The sequence below is a fragment of the Heloderma suspectum genome, chromosome 2, assembly GCF_057233095.1.
Source record: "Heloderma suspectum isolate Gila_16-S chromosome 2, 16-S_ref, whole genome shotgun sequence".
Lineage (NCBI taxonomy): Eukaryota > Metazoa > Chordata > Lepidosauria > Squamata > Helodermatidae > Heloderma > Heloderma suspectum.
The window spans coordinates 138,665,070-138,681,562 of NC_139459.1; the positions used below are offsets into that span (position 1 = coordinate 138,665,070).

At 42.4% G+C, this 16,493-nt stretch overlaps 1 protein-coding gene across 10 annotated transcripts in view; it reads left to right on the plus strand.

Annotated features, from left to right (window-relative positions):
- Positions 1 to 626: 626 nt before the first annotated feature.
- TDRD7 (tudor domain containing 7) overlaps positions 627 to 16,493 on the plus strand; it is a 52,105-nt gene continuing 36,238 nt past the window's right edge. For 4 of the 10 annotated variants that reach the window (XM_084834947.1, XM_084834949.1, XM_084834948.1 and 1 more), the window contains exons 1-5: positions 2,575 to 2,854; positions 7,739 to 7,951; positions 9,359 to 9,500; positions 10,406 to 10,613; positions 16,127 to 16,212. In XM_084834947.1, coding sequence (XP_084691073.1) covers positions 7,739 to 7,951; positions 9,359 to 9,500; positions 10,406 to 10,613; positions 16,127 to 16,212 — 649 coding nt within the window. In that variant the 5' untranslated portion in view covers positions 2,575 to 2,854. Of the gene's footprint in view, positions 967 to 2,574; positions 2,855 to 7,738; positions 7,952 to 9,358; positions 9,501 to 10,405; positions 10,614 to 16,126; positions 16,213 to 16,493 lie in introns of those variants that run through there. The other 6 variants (XM_084834943.1, XM_084834951.1, XM_084834953.1 and 3 more) reach the window with 4 other exon arrangements.

Here is a 16,493-nt window from a genome sequence, read left to right on the forward strand (position 1 = left end):
TTTTGACCTTTAAAACTCTATATGGTTCTGGCCCAGCCTATCTTAAGAAGCACCTCCAGCAAGACCAGACAGGTCGCTCAACAAGATCAACCTCGGATGGCCTTCTCTCTGTTCCATCAGCCAGGACAGCTAGACTGGTGAGGACGAGGGAGAGGGCCTTCTCTGTGGTGGCCCACACTCTGTGGAACTCCTTCCCTAGGGAACTCCGTCATGCCCTCTCTTTAATGAGCTTCTGCTGCACATCGAAAACTTGGTTGTTCAGGCAGGCATTTGGGGTGGGCTAGGGAAATTATAGAAACTGCTGCTTTAATGTGTAATGTTATCATTTTTAAACTGTTTGTATTATTGTACATCGCCCAGAGTGGCCGGGTGACTGGCCAGATGGGCAGTTAAGAAATGTAATAAATAAATAAATAAATAACATCAGAAATAGAGGGAATGATACAAGCACGTCTCTGTTTTCATTGGTGAAATGTTGGAGAAACTGTAGTAAGTGTAAGTGTTGGAGAAAGTGCAGCTGCTACAGCTAGAGGTCTCACTTTAACTTTTTAGCTAGCTCCTGCTCTGCATTCCATTTTTTCCCTTTTCACTTTCGATTCCCTAAGTAACTTGTACTTTCTATTCCCAGAGCAGTTCTCTGGCCCCACCTGGTGCATTCATCTACGAAGAAACATGACAGTATGCTAAGAGAGCAAGAAGAGAAGTGCTATCCAGGGTAAAATAGAGATTAGATTTGGGGTAGGCAATCTTTTGGGGCTGTGGGCATATTCGGCAAGTTAAGAAAATTGTCCTGGGCACCACCACAAAATGACTGCCATGGGAGGTATGGCAAAGGACAAGTAACCTGCTCAAAAGACTGAGTACAAGGCAGAGGTGGGCTCTGAGCCCCAACACATGAAACAACTCCTTTCAACCCACAGTTTTCATCACCAACAGAAACCTATTTCACAGCCATCCCAGCTGCTGGTAAGAAAACGTGATATTTATTTTTTTAAGTGGGAAGGGCGCGCACTCTTGTTGGGCACCAAGAAAGGAGTTTGGGGGTGCATTGGTGCCTGTGAGCACCACATTGCCCCCCCCCCCCGGGCAATGTAAATGGGAGGAACAACTGGAAAATGTCAGTAAAGGTAAAGCTAAGAGTTGCCAAATCAACAATTCATAAATAAAGAACACTTCATTTGCAAGCAAAGTTGTGTCTGAAGCAATGAACATCTCTTATATTCCACTGTAATATGAATCTCTAGAGACAATATTGTAAATATTATTATAACTATTATAATTATTATTATAGTTATCCTGCCTTTTTCCCAGTACTGGGACTCAAGGCGGCTTTACAACATTAAAAATGTGTACAGTTAAAACATATAAATAGAAATATACAAAAGTTAAAAATAAAGCATCAATAATATTAAAATTGTATAAAATATCAAAATTTTAAAAGACAACAAACAATAGAAACTATAGTATCAATCCATCATATTCTCACAGGTCTAGACTAACTATCCTCAAAGGCCTGCCCAAACAACAAAGTTTTTACCTGCCTGCAAAAACATACCAAGGAGGGTGCCCCTCTCACCTCCCTGGGAAGGGGGTTCCAGAGCCTTGGGTCAGCCACCGTCTCCTGCGTTCCCACCAGGCAAGCCTGTGATGGTGGCGGGACCACGAGAAGGGCCTCCCGTGAAGATCTCAGGGCACGATCACGCTCATAGGGGAAGAATACGGTCTTTCAGATAACCTGGACCCAAGCCGTATAGGGCTTTATAGATCATGCCCAGCACTTTGAATTGAGCCCGGAAACAGACTGGAAGTGAAGCTGTTTTATGTGATATCCTATAAATGAAAAGATATCTAACAATCCTTGGCAGTTTGGATATACCCCACCTGGGTCAGCAACCAATTTCTAACAAGGGCCATAGTTTGAGCTGAGCAAGACTGAACACCAGTAACATTTCCTTTATCCACCGATTCACCCCCATGTGTGTCATGGCATGCATATAAGGGGAGAACAATAGCAGACCCTCTTTTTCTGTTCACACTTGGGGAGAGAGGGTTAAGTTTACATGTTGCTTACAAATTTCCAACAGTTTACTAGTAAGTCCAGCCCTTTGAAATAAAGTCTCCCCAGGAACAAGGGATCTGGGGAATGCTTCTTTAATTCCGAGAGCTAAAAAGGCGAGAGTCATTCAAAGGCTGAAAACCCAAAATCAGTAACACAATCTTCCCTCTGCATCAGCACATCACTCGGATATCACCTGCCCAACATTTCTGGGAAAGGCACTCCACACACGCTCAGGGGTGCTCTGGTTTCATTCCACATGCTATATTAAATTCAGGTTCAAATTAAGTTGCTCCGGTGAGTATTGACAAGGCAGCAGCTTCGAAGCCGCGACCTACGCGCGTCTGGATTTCGTTTTCTCGCTTTCGTGCGATCGGGGCATTCCGCTCAGTCGCAGCTAGTTCTCCGGAATCCTCCGAACGCCCCACCCCGACCTAATCCTATTGGTGGCCTTCACGTGTTGGGGGAGAGGGCGTGGCCACCGGTGTCGGCCGCAGGCGCTGGGGCTGCTGCTGCGCACGCGCGGCCATTTTATGCGCGGGCCCGCTGCGCTCGGCCGCCTGGCTCCGTCGCGGGGCGGGCCGGCACAGCGGCGGCGCGGGCGCGGGGCGTCTGCGCGCCGACGGAGCGGCTGGCGAGGAGGGCGGGGTCACCGGCTGTGCAGCGCCGCTGAGGGAAGGGGGCGTGTGCGGCTGCGGCCAGGCCGGAGTGGCGGTGGGCCGAGGCAGGGGAGGAGGCTGCGACGGGGAGCGGACCGCGCCGCCTCAGACGCACCCTGCGGGGTCGCCGCTGCCCTGGGTGAGTCGTGCTAGCGTCCCCGCCCCCCCCCGCCTCGGCTCGCGGCGGGTCCCCTGCGGAGAGATTGAGGGTCCGCCGCCGGGAGGCATGGCAGGGATTTCTGGGTTCGCTTGCTTTGGTGGCGTGCGGCGCCTGCTGTGTGGCGGTCCTGCTCGCGCGGAAAGAATAAACGAGAAGCGCCCCGTGGGCTCGGAGGGGAAAGAACGGACTAAGTACATGCGCGACCCTTTCGCGTGAAATCGGTGGGACCTAAGAGCATTTACATTTTGGACCGTAGCCTACGTGTTCATTAAAGAAATGAATGTGCATAAAATGATTTAAAGGTTCTGTTATCCCTTTCTGCCCGTATTTTGTTTTCCCTTCATGGTCGCTGATGCCACGTTAACGACCTAACCCGACTCTTATCTCTCGCCTCCCTCATCCTTTTATTTGTCTTCTGGTTTGCGACTGCCCTGGTCTCCTGCTCCAGTGTGTTGACTTTGTAAAAGATAAATGTCTGTGGGTTTATTTTTCTTATTTAGTACTTTGGCAAGGGGGTCGGGGAGGAAGTAAACAAGTTTATTTCCAGATTTTTATCCTACCTTATAGCTGAAGTCTCAAGGTGGCTAATAGTAAACATAAAACACAATATTAAAAACAAAAGCAAACCCTGTGTGTGCTAACAATGTCTGACCATTGGTGAATGCTTGTTAACTTGCGTTAATTTTTATTTATATTGCAATTGTTTGTCATGTCAGCATTAAAGATGTGAAGGCCCAGGAAAAAAAACTTCTTAGAGTCCTATTTATGCACGTTTACTTAGAAGTCCCGCTTTGTTCAGTGGGACTTATTCCAAATGAGTATGGATAGGATTGTAGCCTTACATTTCAAGTATATGATCTTGCTTCATATCCTTGCATGTAGATAAAATGGAGAGGAGGAGGATTGGATACACCGCCTTGGGTTCATTAGGAGGAAAAAAGGCAGGATATAAATGTAGAATAGTCATAGAATCATAGAAGAGTAGGGTTGGAAGGGGCCTACAAGGCTATCGAGTCCAACCCCCTGCTCAATGCAGGAATCCAAGTCAGCGCATCCCTAACAGATGGCTGTCCAGCCTCGTCTTGAACGCCACCAGTGTGGGAGAGCCCACCACCTCCCTAGGTAATTGGTTCCATTGTCGTATTGCTCTAACAGTCAGGAATAATGTAATAAATGCAATGTAATAAATGTAATGTAAACTTATCACATAAAAATATAAATGCAATGCGCACTCACAGAAAATCAAATTTCACCTTTGGAATTTAAAGATATTTTATGGTACCAACAAATTCAAGAAACTAAATCCCTCCAAAAGGACTTTTGGGTCTCCGGGGGCTTTTATTCAGGAACACTGCTATTCACAAACACAAAGAAGGGAGACCAAATTCCAGTAAAACAATCCCTTTTGCTAAGTCATCGGAGTCTGCTATGATGCCTCTGATGCTCTGCCAGAGCTATCTGCCAAACCTTCGTTAGCCAGCCTTGTAAAGTAAAGCTGACAGTCGATTTCCAATGCTGAGTAATTTCTAAATGGGCCGCTGCTAACAAGAAGTTTAAGAAGTCCTTATATATTATTCTTCTACCAACATTGTCATAAATGGATACTAAAGCAAGTAGTGGGTCAGGACTAATAGGTTAAGATACAATGTCTGAGATTATTCCAAAAATCTGAAACCAGAACACACAGACCCTGGAGCATTCCCACCACATGTGCATCCAAGAGCCTATAGTGTTGCAACCTCTCAACAGTTAGGAGATAAAGTGAAGTACATGCAATGTAATCTAAGTAGGGTATTTGTACCATCTGTGAACAACTTTAATTGCATTCTCTCTGAGCGTGGCAGAAATGGTGCGGAATGGGAACTGTAACCACAGTGCTTTCCAGCTTGCATCAGATATTGAAGATTCCAAATTTGCCTCCCAAACAGATTTTAAACCACACAAGTTCCATGTGGAACGAAGCATCAAAGAGTATAATTTTGATAGGATCTCCTTCCCTAACTCCCCTGATTCAACACACAGTTCTTCAAATTCTGTCAGGGTATGGGAAGTCTCCTATTTAGCAACTACATGTCTAGAAAGGGACATTATCTGAAATTATTGAAGCCAAGAGGAACAAATCTCCAGGTGGTTGAGCAATTCCCTTTCTGTAATTAGCTGCCCTCCTAACACCAGATCTCTAATCTGGTATATACCTTTAGATTCCCAGCCACAATATTGTTTATATTTGTCATTATGATGGAAACACAGGTGATTGAGAATTGGTAGCGGGGTGGGGAGAACCAATTTCTTAACCCATATTGACCAGACTGACATAGAGGTTTTAAAAAATGGATTATGAAGGTTTGCAGTCATTGTATAATAAATGGGAAGAAACGGGAAGCCTCTTAATGGAGGAGGATGGGTCACCAACTCCATCTCCACCTATTGGATTTTAACCTATTATCAAGCCTTTACTCCCTCCAGCCCCGCAATGATTTCTAAAAAAACAATGTAATAAGATTTTTATAGAAAGAATAGAGATGTAAAATGTTTGGAAATAATGTAGTCATTGGGGAAATTTTTTTTTAATCTTGTTTCTTCTGGCTTCTTCTAGATTCAGATGTTTCAGGGACTTCTTGCGGAAGTTCCCTCTGGTGAGACATAAACTAGGAATCTAAAGTATGTATAACTTGGTTTGCTCATAACATTAATCATGTTTGATATATTAAATTTTAAAAGTACAGTTCAGACAATTACAAATTTATTGAGTTCACTTTTTAAAGTTTTCAAATATAATGATAATTTTATGAGCAAACCATGTTATACGTAATATAACTTCAGGAACATAAAGGGTGTGTTGTGTTCCTAAAGCAGCCTTCTTCAACCTGATGCCCTACACATGTTTTGGACTACAATGGCCAGCATTCCTGACGGCCATCCTGCCTGAGGCTAATAGGCGCTGAATCCAAAATATCTGGAGGGCACCAGGTTGGGGAGGGCTGTCCTAAAGCAACAAAGTGATTTTAGATCCGTAAAGAGTGCTTACAAAATATGTATTGCTTATTTTTCCATTTTTCCCAAAATGTCTGTTTTTTCTGGGAAACAAACAACAGGAAAAAGCCCAGTTTTTTTCCATGGCTTCAAAATTTCTGGAAATTTTACATCTCTAGGCAGGCATGCACTGGGAAATGCTAACAAGCAGGGGTATATACCAGTCTCAGATTTGGTGAATGAGAGCACTTGTTGGATATACTCCAGAGAATGATGACGGTCTACTTTTCAATATCCACTGGTATATCTCAGAGTTCATGGTCAGTCTGTTTGGGATTGCCATCATTCGTGTCAATGTCAGCATCTACCCGTATCCTGGATGCTGTTCTATAAGACACAGTAGGGCTGTGTTTAGGCGTAACACGCTTAATGTTACATGAATGAGCCTCAAGCTCATGAACTCCCCTGTGTTCAGGGATTATGGAAATTGAAGTCTAAAACATCTGGAGGGGACCAGGCTGCCTACCCCTTGTTTAAGGAAATAAGCCAGCTTCAAACTGTGGTTTACGAAGTTTGTCCCTCCCCCAAACCCTAGTTGAGATTAACCACAGTTCTTGGTTCAGGCATACTAGAACTGGGGGTAGGCATCCTGGTGCCTTCCATATGTTCTGGACTACAACTCCCAGCATGGCCAATGGTTGAGGATTATGGGGGTTGTAATCCAAAACATCTGGAGGACACCAGGTTGCCTACCCCAGTGAGTATCTCATTCGCACTTGAATGGCATATGCTAAATGAGTTAGACAAGGACCTACTCATTTAACAAACCATCATACAACCCCCCCTCCAAGCTGAGAAAGCTGCTTCTGAAGAGCGAGTTAGATATTTTATTTTTATTAATGCATTTGAAAGAGAAGTTAGTTAACAGGAATAAAGATAATTCCTGGATGTGTTAGATATAACTCTGACACAAGCATGGCATCAGTGTGTTAGATGGCTAAAGGAGGGCACATGTTATGTGATGCACAAGACCTTGGGCTAATGCAGAAAAACACTGTCTTCCAGTGTCCTATAAGTTTACTTCCTATATTGAGTTGATTCTTTAAAATCTAGGCAGAGCTACACTTACCTTTCTATGGTGTGTTCACTAAGCTTTCTATATGGACTTATTTTTTATTGTGGCCTGAACAATGGCATGGCTAAGTGAGGCTTTGAACCCTGGCTTCTGTAGTTAAGTTACTGCTGTCTGTTGCACCATGCTGGTGTTCTTGCACCTTGTTGGCAATGGCTGGCAAAGCATTTGCTCATCTACATAAGAGCTGTGCTGGAGGTCTATCTAGTCCAGCTTTCTGTTCACACAATTGCCAACCAGATGCCTATGTGAAGCCCACAAGCAGGACATGAGTGCAACAACTCTCCTACTCTTGTTCCCAAGCAACTGGTATTGAGAGGCATAATGCCTCTGATTCTGGAAGTAACATGTAGCCATCGTGACTAGTAGCTGTTGATATCTGTCTCCTCCATGAATTTGTCTAATCCCCTCTGAAAGCTGTCCAAGTTGGTGACCATCACTACATAATGTGCTAGCAAATTCCATAGTTTAACTATGTGTTGTGTGAAAAGCACTTCCTTTTACCTGTTCTGAATCTCCCACCATTCAGTTTCATGGGATGAAGAAAGAGGGTGAGCTGCCAAAGGAGCTTTTTCTCTTCCTTTAGACTTTCCGGCACTGTGGAATTACTAAATCAGTCATCCTAGTTTGTGTTGGTTATTTAGTCTCCAATACTGGACATGCTGGTATTGGATTTCTTGCTTATTAATGGTACAGGTCCAAAAAGGAGAAGTAATGCCAATTTCTGTCTTGCATCTAAATGTAATTTTCTCTTACAGATGAAAATGCAGGAAGCAGATCTAGTATCAAAAATGCTCCGAGCTGTTCTCCAGTCCCATAAAAATGGAGTACCCTTTTCCCGTTTGCAAGAGGAATATCAATCTTTAACTGGAGACTGGATTCCCTTTAAGCAGCTGGGACATCCTACGCTAGAAGGATATATAAAGAGCATCCCCGGATTTGTTAGGATTGAAATTGGTAAAACTGGTGAGGTAAGAAATCTAGACTTCATAAGTGTGGTGTGTATGAGTGTGTTGTAGCTGTAAACTTCCCATAAAGCTTTAAAATTCACTTTAATGGAGGCTTTTGATCCTTTTAATATATGAGGCAAAACCTGTGTCCAGACACCTGTGGATTTGGGTGCTGCCATCCTGTTACTGTGGTTTTGAGCTATTCAAGAGATGGATTTAATATCTGGTAGTCTTTAGTAGGGATGTACGAAAGTCACTCACCTTTAATGAAATTTGATTCGCGGTGGGGGGGAGGCACTCCGTCCCTCCCCCCCCCCGAAATTCTGGCCGGGGGGGAGGTGCTCCGTCCCTCCCCCCTGAAATTCTGGCCGGGGGGGGGGAGGCACTCCGTCCCTCCACCCCCGAATCCTGGCCGGCTGGGCCCGCAAATGGCAGCGGCCGTAGCTGCCGCCGCCGTTTGCATCCCTGCAGTCAGTCATGATAGGCTACGTAAATGTTTACGTAGCCTGTCACGGCTGAGTAAAAAAAACACGTGTGTACGCAGATGGCAGCGCCCATGGGTGCCGCCATTTGCGTTCCTTATTTTGGCACATCTAGTCTACGTAAACATTTACGTAGACTACGGCGAAAATAAGGGGAATGCAAATAGCGTAGACGCTACGCTAGCGTAGATGCTACGCCATTTGCGTTCCCCTTATTTTCGCCGTAGTCTACGTAAATATTTACGTAGACTAGACGTGCCAAAATAAGGAACACAAATGGCGGCGCCCATGGGCGCCGCCATTTGCGTACGCGTGTGTTTTTTTTTTACTCAGCCGTGATAGGCTACATAAACATTTATCACGGTATTTTTTTAAAAATCTAGCCATGATAGGCTATGTAAATCTTTACATAGCCTATCACGTTTTGTTGTTGTTGTTTTTTACTGGAAATGGCAGCGGCAGCCGGTCGGAAGACTGGCTGCCGCCGCCGAACCGGAGCCGCTGCCGCCAGGAGGATTTGCCCAAGGTAAGTCCCGACCCGGGGAGGGGGACGGGGAGGCAGACCGTTTTGCCACCAATTTCGGGGGGCCGAATGCGCTGGCATTCGGCCTCCCTCAGATTCGTGGCAAAATTCTCTGACATCCCTAGTCTTTAGCCTTTTCAAACCTTGGGCCCCACACCACAGCATGGTAACTTGTGTGTGTGCCTGTGCCATGTGTGTGTCTGGTGTTGTCTAGTAGAGCAATATCTCTTCAGTCACAGCTATGGCAGATACACAAACTGAAGCATGCGAATGTATTCACGTGATTGCTGTAGCACAGTCTGAGCATAATGCAAAGAGGGTATGAGGCTGCTTCTAATGGGCTAGTATCTCCCATGACTGAATGTGTAAGGTAAATATCTAATCTCCCATTTTTATTTTTTATTTTGTTTCTTCCTTGAGCAGGTGACTTGCCATGCTGCTGTCTGCCAAGAGACTGCAGGGATTGCTCAGCTTGTAGCCTGCCAGAGAACTTCCAAAAGAAAATCGAGCCGGCAAGTGAACTGCAGGATGAGGCTGAAAAAAACTGCTCCGCTCACTTCAGTAGGTAAGCTTGTCAGCTGCAAAACACTGCACTGGTACATGCTGAATTAATCAACTTTGCACCAATCACCAGCAGAGCTTCTGTATTGTGGCAGTTCTGCTGACTGCAATGAACTATGCATACCTTTGAGCAGTTCATGTTGCACAACAATTTGGCTGACTCTTCACGTGTGCCTCACAACTGCACATAAAGAAAGCAATATTGGAAAGAAAAGGAAGGATAGACATTATTTCTTGCAAAATATACTAAAACAATAAACAGGGCCATTCCACCAGCCCTGCTGAAAGACTTAATTTTCTTCCCTCTCCATTCATTTTTCATTGTGTGTTGTGTTTTTTACATTGTAAGCCTGTGGGCACGGACTATGTACTCCTATTGATTATTTGTAAGCTGCTCCGGGAGCCTTTTTGGCTGAGGATTAGAATAAAAAATATACTCTAAATAAATAAATGTATATAGATTTTATTGACTGTTCTCCATACGTTTCATTTTATTTCTTTTATTTTTATTTGTATTTTATTTATATTTATAAACCACCCTTCATCAAAAGATACTGGGACAGTGAACAGTAAATATAACAACTCTGTATTTATTATTATTATTAGCTATTTTTAACTAATAATTATTAGCTATCATTAGCTCCATATTATTTTTTGGTGGTGGTGAGGTTATGGACTAAAATGCTGATTTCTTGCACGTGAGTGTGTGTGTGTGTGTGTGTTTTCAAAAGGGCTATCATGTGAACAAACATTTAAGGCTCGCTATGCAGAAAAATATTAAATGTTGACCTAAAAGTGCTAATTAAATCTTCAGTGTTTCAGTAAAATTAAGAACTTCTGTTGAAATACTTCTAAGCCATAGGTAAGTTGAAAATGAGACTTAGCATTTTGTGGCTTGTTTCATTGTAGGCAAGCCAAAAGGCACTCTGAGGAAACCAGGATTCATGAATTTTGCAGAGGACAACAGGAGGCCTGCACTCCCACTGTTAAGAAGCAAAGGAAGCTACGCAGTTGTTAGACCTAGCATGAGCACTGCACCATATCCTCTGTCCTCAGAATTTGGGATGGCTGTACCTAAAGAAGTCTTAATACAAGGGCACATGACTGTGATGAACAGGTTAGAACTTGTCTTTTTAGAAAATTTGCTGGGTGTAAACTGGCTGATAATACATCAGCCCTAGAATTGTGTGCATCCAAAGGGGAGAACTACCTTCTAATTGCTGAAATTTGTATTTAGGACACTTCTCTATGCAATGTGAAAACACTGCCGAACTAATTGAATGAAATATACAATTTTTTTTCATCTTCACCTTCTTTTACCTGGCTCTTTTCTTGTGCTTTTGGTGGTGGTGGGAGTAATGGAAAAAAATTCCAAGGCAGAAGTGTTCCAAGGGCTTCCTAAATTTTCCTTTAGGGGAAAAATATCTCAAGAGATTGGGTGCGTGGAGCTATCTATACAATATTCCTCTGATAGTGATGAGTGAAATCCTATTTAGGGTGGTCTAGTTTAAAATTATTATGACTAATTATACTGCTGCAGAACTCCTAGAACCAAAATGCAAAGGTAGCAAACAATGTTCTGAGGACCAAACTAAGAGCTTATTGAGCACATGGCTTCTGTGACATGGTGGCAAGGCCTTTGTATAATACAGCCTCTGCCACCTCTTACTGTTGCTTCGGATTCTTCCATTGAAGAACATTCAAAGCTACCCATGCACAATCAAGGAACAAACGTGAAAGTTGAGAAGCTTTTCCTTAATTTATAGAAATGTTCAGTTTTCCGTGGTCCATGAGGTTAAAGGTTCTGTGGTCCATGAAGGATCTTTCAGACCCTGATTAAAGAAAGAAGTTGAGTTATGCGAGTATTTTCAGGAGTATATTACCGGAATGAAGTGAAAGCTTTACCATTACTATGAAACTTACCGCCTGCTCTTATGTATGCTTATTGATAAGCAAGTTCTACTGGGTATGCGCATAAGAAAGTGAGCATAGACTGCAGCCTTAATGTGTATAATGAATGACATATTAATATCAAATTAATTGCCTTTAATTTCATTATATGAATATTTCCTGAGGCTTTTCTCTAAATGTATGCATTTCTTTTCTGCATGATGTTGAGTATGTACTAAATCCAATGTTACACAAGCAGACTTATGCTCACATGATAGGAGCTTCCATTCCCTGCCAAATTCATGGCCCTCAAATCTGGTCCAGAGTGTCCCCAGCCCTCAGGAGCAGATTTGGGTGGGGTGGGGATTTGATCTGCAAGCTGCTGATCTCCATTTTGTAAGCTGCTGATCTCCATTCTGCTTATAGAAGGACACTGTTTCTAAGTGCAAATAATAAAACCTTCCTTTAACAGTACTGATGATTTCATTTTTTAACTTGTTCCTCTACTTCCAATTAAGAAAAAAAGAAATATTTAGGGTGCAGACTCTTGCAGCTCCATTTCAAACATGTATTTATTTGTAGTTTAGAAGTAGAATTCTATTCCAGTTTTCCACTGTTGGTATACTGTTCCACTTCGGGGTTCTCCTGGAGCCATCTTTGTCACTTGAGGCTCAGGTGGTCTCAGTGGCATGGAGTGCCTTCTACCAACTATGGTTGGTGGCCCAGCTGTTCCCTTATATGGCAGGGATAACCTGGCTTCAGTCATCTGGTAACCTCCAAGTTAGATTACTGCCATGCGTTCTAACATTGCCTGAGGACTGCCTTTAAAGATTGTTCGGAAGCTGCAGCTTGTGCGAAATGCTGTGGCCAGATTGATAACAGGGACAAGAAGATCTGAACATACAACACCGATTCTGGCCAGCTTGCATTCGCTGCCTGTATGTTTCCGAGTCCGATTCAAGGTGCTGGATTTGACCTATAAAGCCTTACACGGCTTGGCACCGTAGTACCCCATGGAGAGCCTCTGCTGCCATGAATTGACTCGTATACGGCATCGTCTAAGGCCCTCCTCCAGGTGCTTCCTCCGATGGAAGGTGGCAACAAAGGAGAGGGCCTTCTTAGGGGTGGCCCCTCAGTTATGGAATGATCTCCCCAATGAGGCCTGCCTGGTGCCAACATTGTTATTGTTTCAGTACCAGATTAAGAACTTCCTCTGCTCTGACATTTGGCAGCATATGATAAAGGTTTTAATCAGATTGTTTTAAATTGCTTAGGTGTATATATGTGTGCATGTTTGTGTGCTGTCTGTCTGTAAACATTTTTTAATATTGTATTTTTAAGTATTGCAGTCTTTGTAAACTGCCCATGGAACTTTGGCTATTAGGTGGTATAGAAATGCAATAACTGAAATGAAAAATAATGTAGTGGTATGGGAAGTGTGAGGATCAGTATCTAAATCCTGCATTTAAAAGATGGAATAGTGCTTGTTCACACTATTTCATAAACGTATGCATTGTCCTAAATCAGTTTATTAGATTTTTTTTACACTTCTTGAAAAGACCAGGTAAACATCAGACTTTGCTGGAAAGAGTGGGAAGTTTCAGGCATTTTAAAAGTGATGGTTAAACACTACTTAAATTATGTTTAATGTAGAAAAATGCTAGCCTTGGGCCAGTGGCATTTTTCTCCTGGTTTTTTTTTGGCATGCTGTTAAATAACTAGTCACAGAAGATCTCATACAGCATTGCCAGATTCTCAATTGTGCCACAGTGTTCAGTGTCTTAGATAAATATATATCAGCGAAAAGGTTATTTACAAACCTAAGCACAGACTTCTGACGTTGGCAATAGCCTGTCTTTAACGCTCACCAAAACTTGTGTTGGTACATCCTTTTTATAACTTCTGTGTTCATGAATGCAAAACAGATTAATTTGATGCTGAAGTTCCGCTGATTTAGTATTACGCCCCCCCCACACACACACACACTATCCTTTGACTAAAATCCAACTTGACAAACTCAGCTGCTGCACCATCACTTCTCTGTGTATTGTTTGTTACTCTTCTGGATCATCAAATCATGATGCAGCTAATGTTCTTTCTGGTCCAGCCACAATAATGGATTTAGCAGAATAGTTCAGATTACCTTATTAATCCTTCTGTTGTGCAGTTGTGGCTTGCAAAATGTATTTACTGGAGAAGCCACCAGGAAAAGCAGGAATTACAAACTACAGTATATCAGCATTGCCCTGGGGAAGACCATTTCATGGAAATTGACTCCCTATAAAAGTTAGTGTGCCGTCATTGAAAGGAATGGTTTATTAAATGGGAAATGCACACCTCCCACCTCCCCCAGTTCATTGTGAATGTAGATAGGTGCAGGAGTACTATGGAGTGGTGGAGAATTGTGTGGATACCTACTGTCATGACTTGAAACATTATTGGGTGGTTGGTAGGCCCTGATTCTCCAGTTCCTCCATGATTATGCTTAATTGTCAGCTCATCTACATAGCAGAATGAGTGGTAGTGAACTTTACCACTACAGGCTGCTGCCAGTGTGTGATATGTTTTTGACTGCTAGTTCTAGCAAGTAGAACGTTAGTGCATTGGGTACAAAAAATTTATTCTAGTCATTTCCCTGCTATGCAAGGAAATAGCAGGGATAGCAGGGAATTTGCAGGGATTCTTTTATGTAAAGGAGTATTCAGAAATATCTCTGAATACTCTGGTACAGTCTATCCTACCGCATGATCCATCTCATTCTATTGCAAGAGCCAGCCTAAAGACAGCTGTAAAAAGCTAGCAACTGAAACTCCAGCTCTTCTCTCCCTCCCTCTTCTCCCTCTCACCTGGAATGAATAACTGGGGAATATCTTGGTGCACCAGGCCTCTGGACGAGGAAGGAGGAACATTACATATTCAGCTATAGTTGTCAGCTAAGGCTGCTGTGTCAGCTAGTTTTGATTTTTTTTAAAAAAAACCCTCACATAAAATAGGCAAAAAGCAAAGAAAGCAGTGTTGATTTATAAGAAAAAATCCAAGATCTACAGTCAGGCAATACCTTTATCAGGATCAATCAAAATAGTGAGCAAGCTTTCAGGTTCTCCAGAAAACTTCTTCAGACTGAATGTTAAGCAAAGCAGGAGTGGGGGAAGGGAGAGAAAAACGTTGGCTTGATTTTCAAGCCATAAAGGCTTCATTTAGTCAGTCATAAGATGGATATGATAAGATAACAGAATTAATTGGATTTGGCTTTACTACAGAGGTGGGTAACTTCAGGAGGTCTGGGGGCTATTTTTGTCCTTGTGGTGCCAACAAAATAAATAGAAAATTCAGAAGGTGTTCATATTGGCTAAAAGGGTCTAAATTTGCAAACAAGCTAATTTTGACATTTTTTGTTGCTCCGGATGACATTTAAAAAAAATATTTTTTTTATTATTTTGGGGAGCAGTGGAGGCGGGCCGCATGTGAACTATGTACTCCCCCCCTCTACTAGGTGTTATACAAGTTGCAGGTTGAACCTAAGGCTGTCAGGACAAAGGAAGTAGTAATGGCTGATCCCCCATTTTTGAGCATCTAAAGTCCAGCACTTACTTGGATCTTTCTCCAGCCATATCTGGGTAACTGCTGGATTTTATCTTTTCAAAAATGTGGGATTAGCTGCTATTACTTTCTTTGTCACAGCAGCCCAAGGTGCAGTCTGAAACCTGATCTCACCTAGTAGAACCTAATCCAATTAACATGCAACCGGCTGTGTTTAATGAGACTTATTCCCAAGTAAGAGGGCATAGAATTGCTGACCAAGTCTGCTGTCTCCTCTTACAGTCCATGAAAGTTTATGCCAGAATAAATTTGTTAGTCTTTAAGGTGCCACAAGACTTCTTTTTTTACTGCAATAGACTGAAACAGATAACTTCTTGAATATTGTGACATTGTCTTAACATTGTGACAGGCTTCAAGGTTTCAATCAAGCCAGGTTTCTTTCTTTCTCCCCTTCCCTGTTTTCATCATGCTTGATGGTAAAAGTTCTGGAGACTTCAAAAGCTTACTCAGTGTTTTGTGATAGTTTGGTTGGTCATAACTAGAGGCAAAGCTAGACTGTGGAATTCATTGAAAACAGCCATCTGGTGGTGAGTTGTATTTTGTTTGTGAAGGAAGAACTGCCTTACAAATACACAACTTTTCACACAACATTTCACTGTGGGTTTGCTGTGTTGTCTGTACATTGATCAGTCGTGAGCCATTTTCTTAAATTCTGGAACAGGATGAAATCTCCAATAAGTGAAGACTTTTTTCTGGTTTAATTGCGAGATGCTTAATGATGTGCTTAATTATCTAGTCGAAACGGAGGTCGTAGCCATTGTTTCTTCTCTGGGTCTGTTGTAAGGAAACTATATCTGAAAAGACAAATGTGATAGAAGCCAGCTACAGAAAGAGCAAACTTTGCAAACTGAATGTCCAGTGGCTTTTTGACTTCAGTTTGTTTGCAAAAGGCCATCTTCCAATGTCTCTTTTTGCTAGAGAATGAAGTCTTTTCTCAGTTCTGGCTTCCAAAATCCACATGGTGTCCAACATGGAATAAAATGGTTCTCTCTTGAATAATGGGATTACTGTCCATGAATTTAATCTGTACTGATATAAGACATAGCTGTAGACAGATCATCTTATGTTGAGCATATTAGTTGGTGGTACTGAAGCATTGAAATCAAATCATAGGAGTTAATTTTGCTTTGGGTTTTTTAGGCCTGAGAGAAGATTAGTGCTTCCACCACGGTTTCAGAAAGAGCTTCAAGTACACCTGTCAAGAAACCTACCTTTGGACTTAAATGGTATGTTACTAGGGGTCCACAAGTTAATGGTTGACTGCTAAGACAAGCCACACTTTCTACAAGCTAGTTGTGAAGCCAATACCACCATGGTATTGCAGCAGTATTATAACAATATTTATCAACAGAGATATTAAATCTGTAGTTCTATTAACTCATGCATTATCTAGGTTAATTGACATGTGAAATGTTTTACTTTTAATCTGTGATTAGTTTTTTAAAAATCAAGTATCAGATGATGTGAAAATGGGTTTTGACCCTGGAGTGACAGAGTAGATTATTCT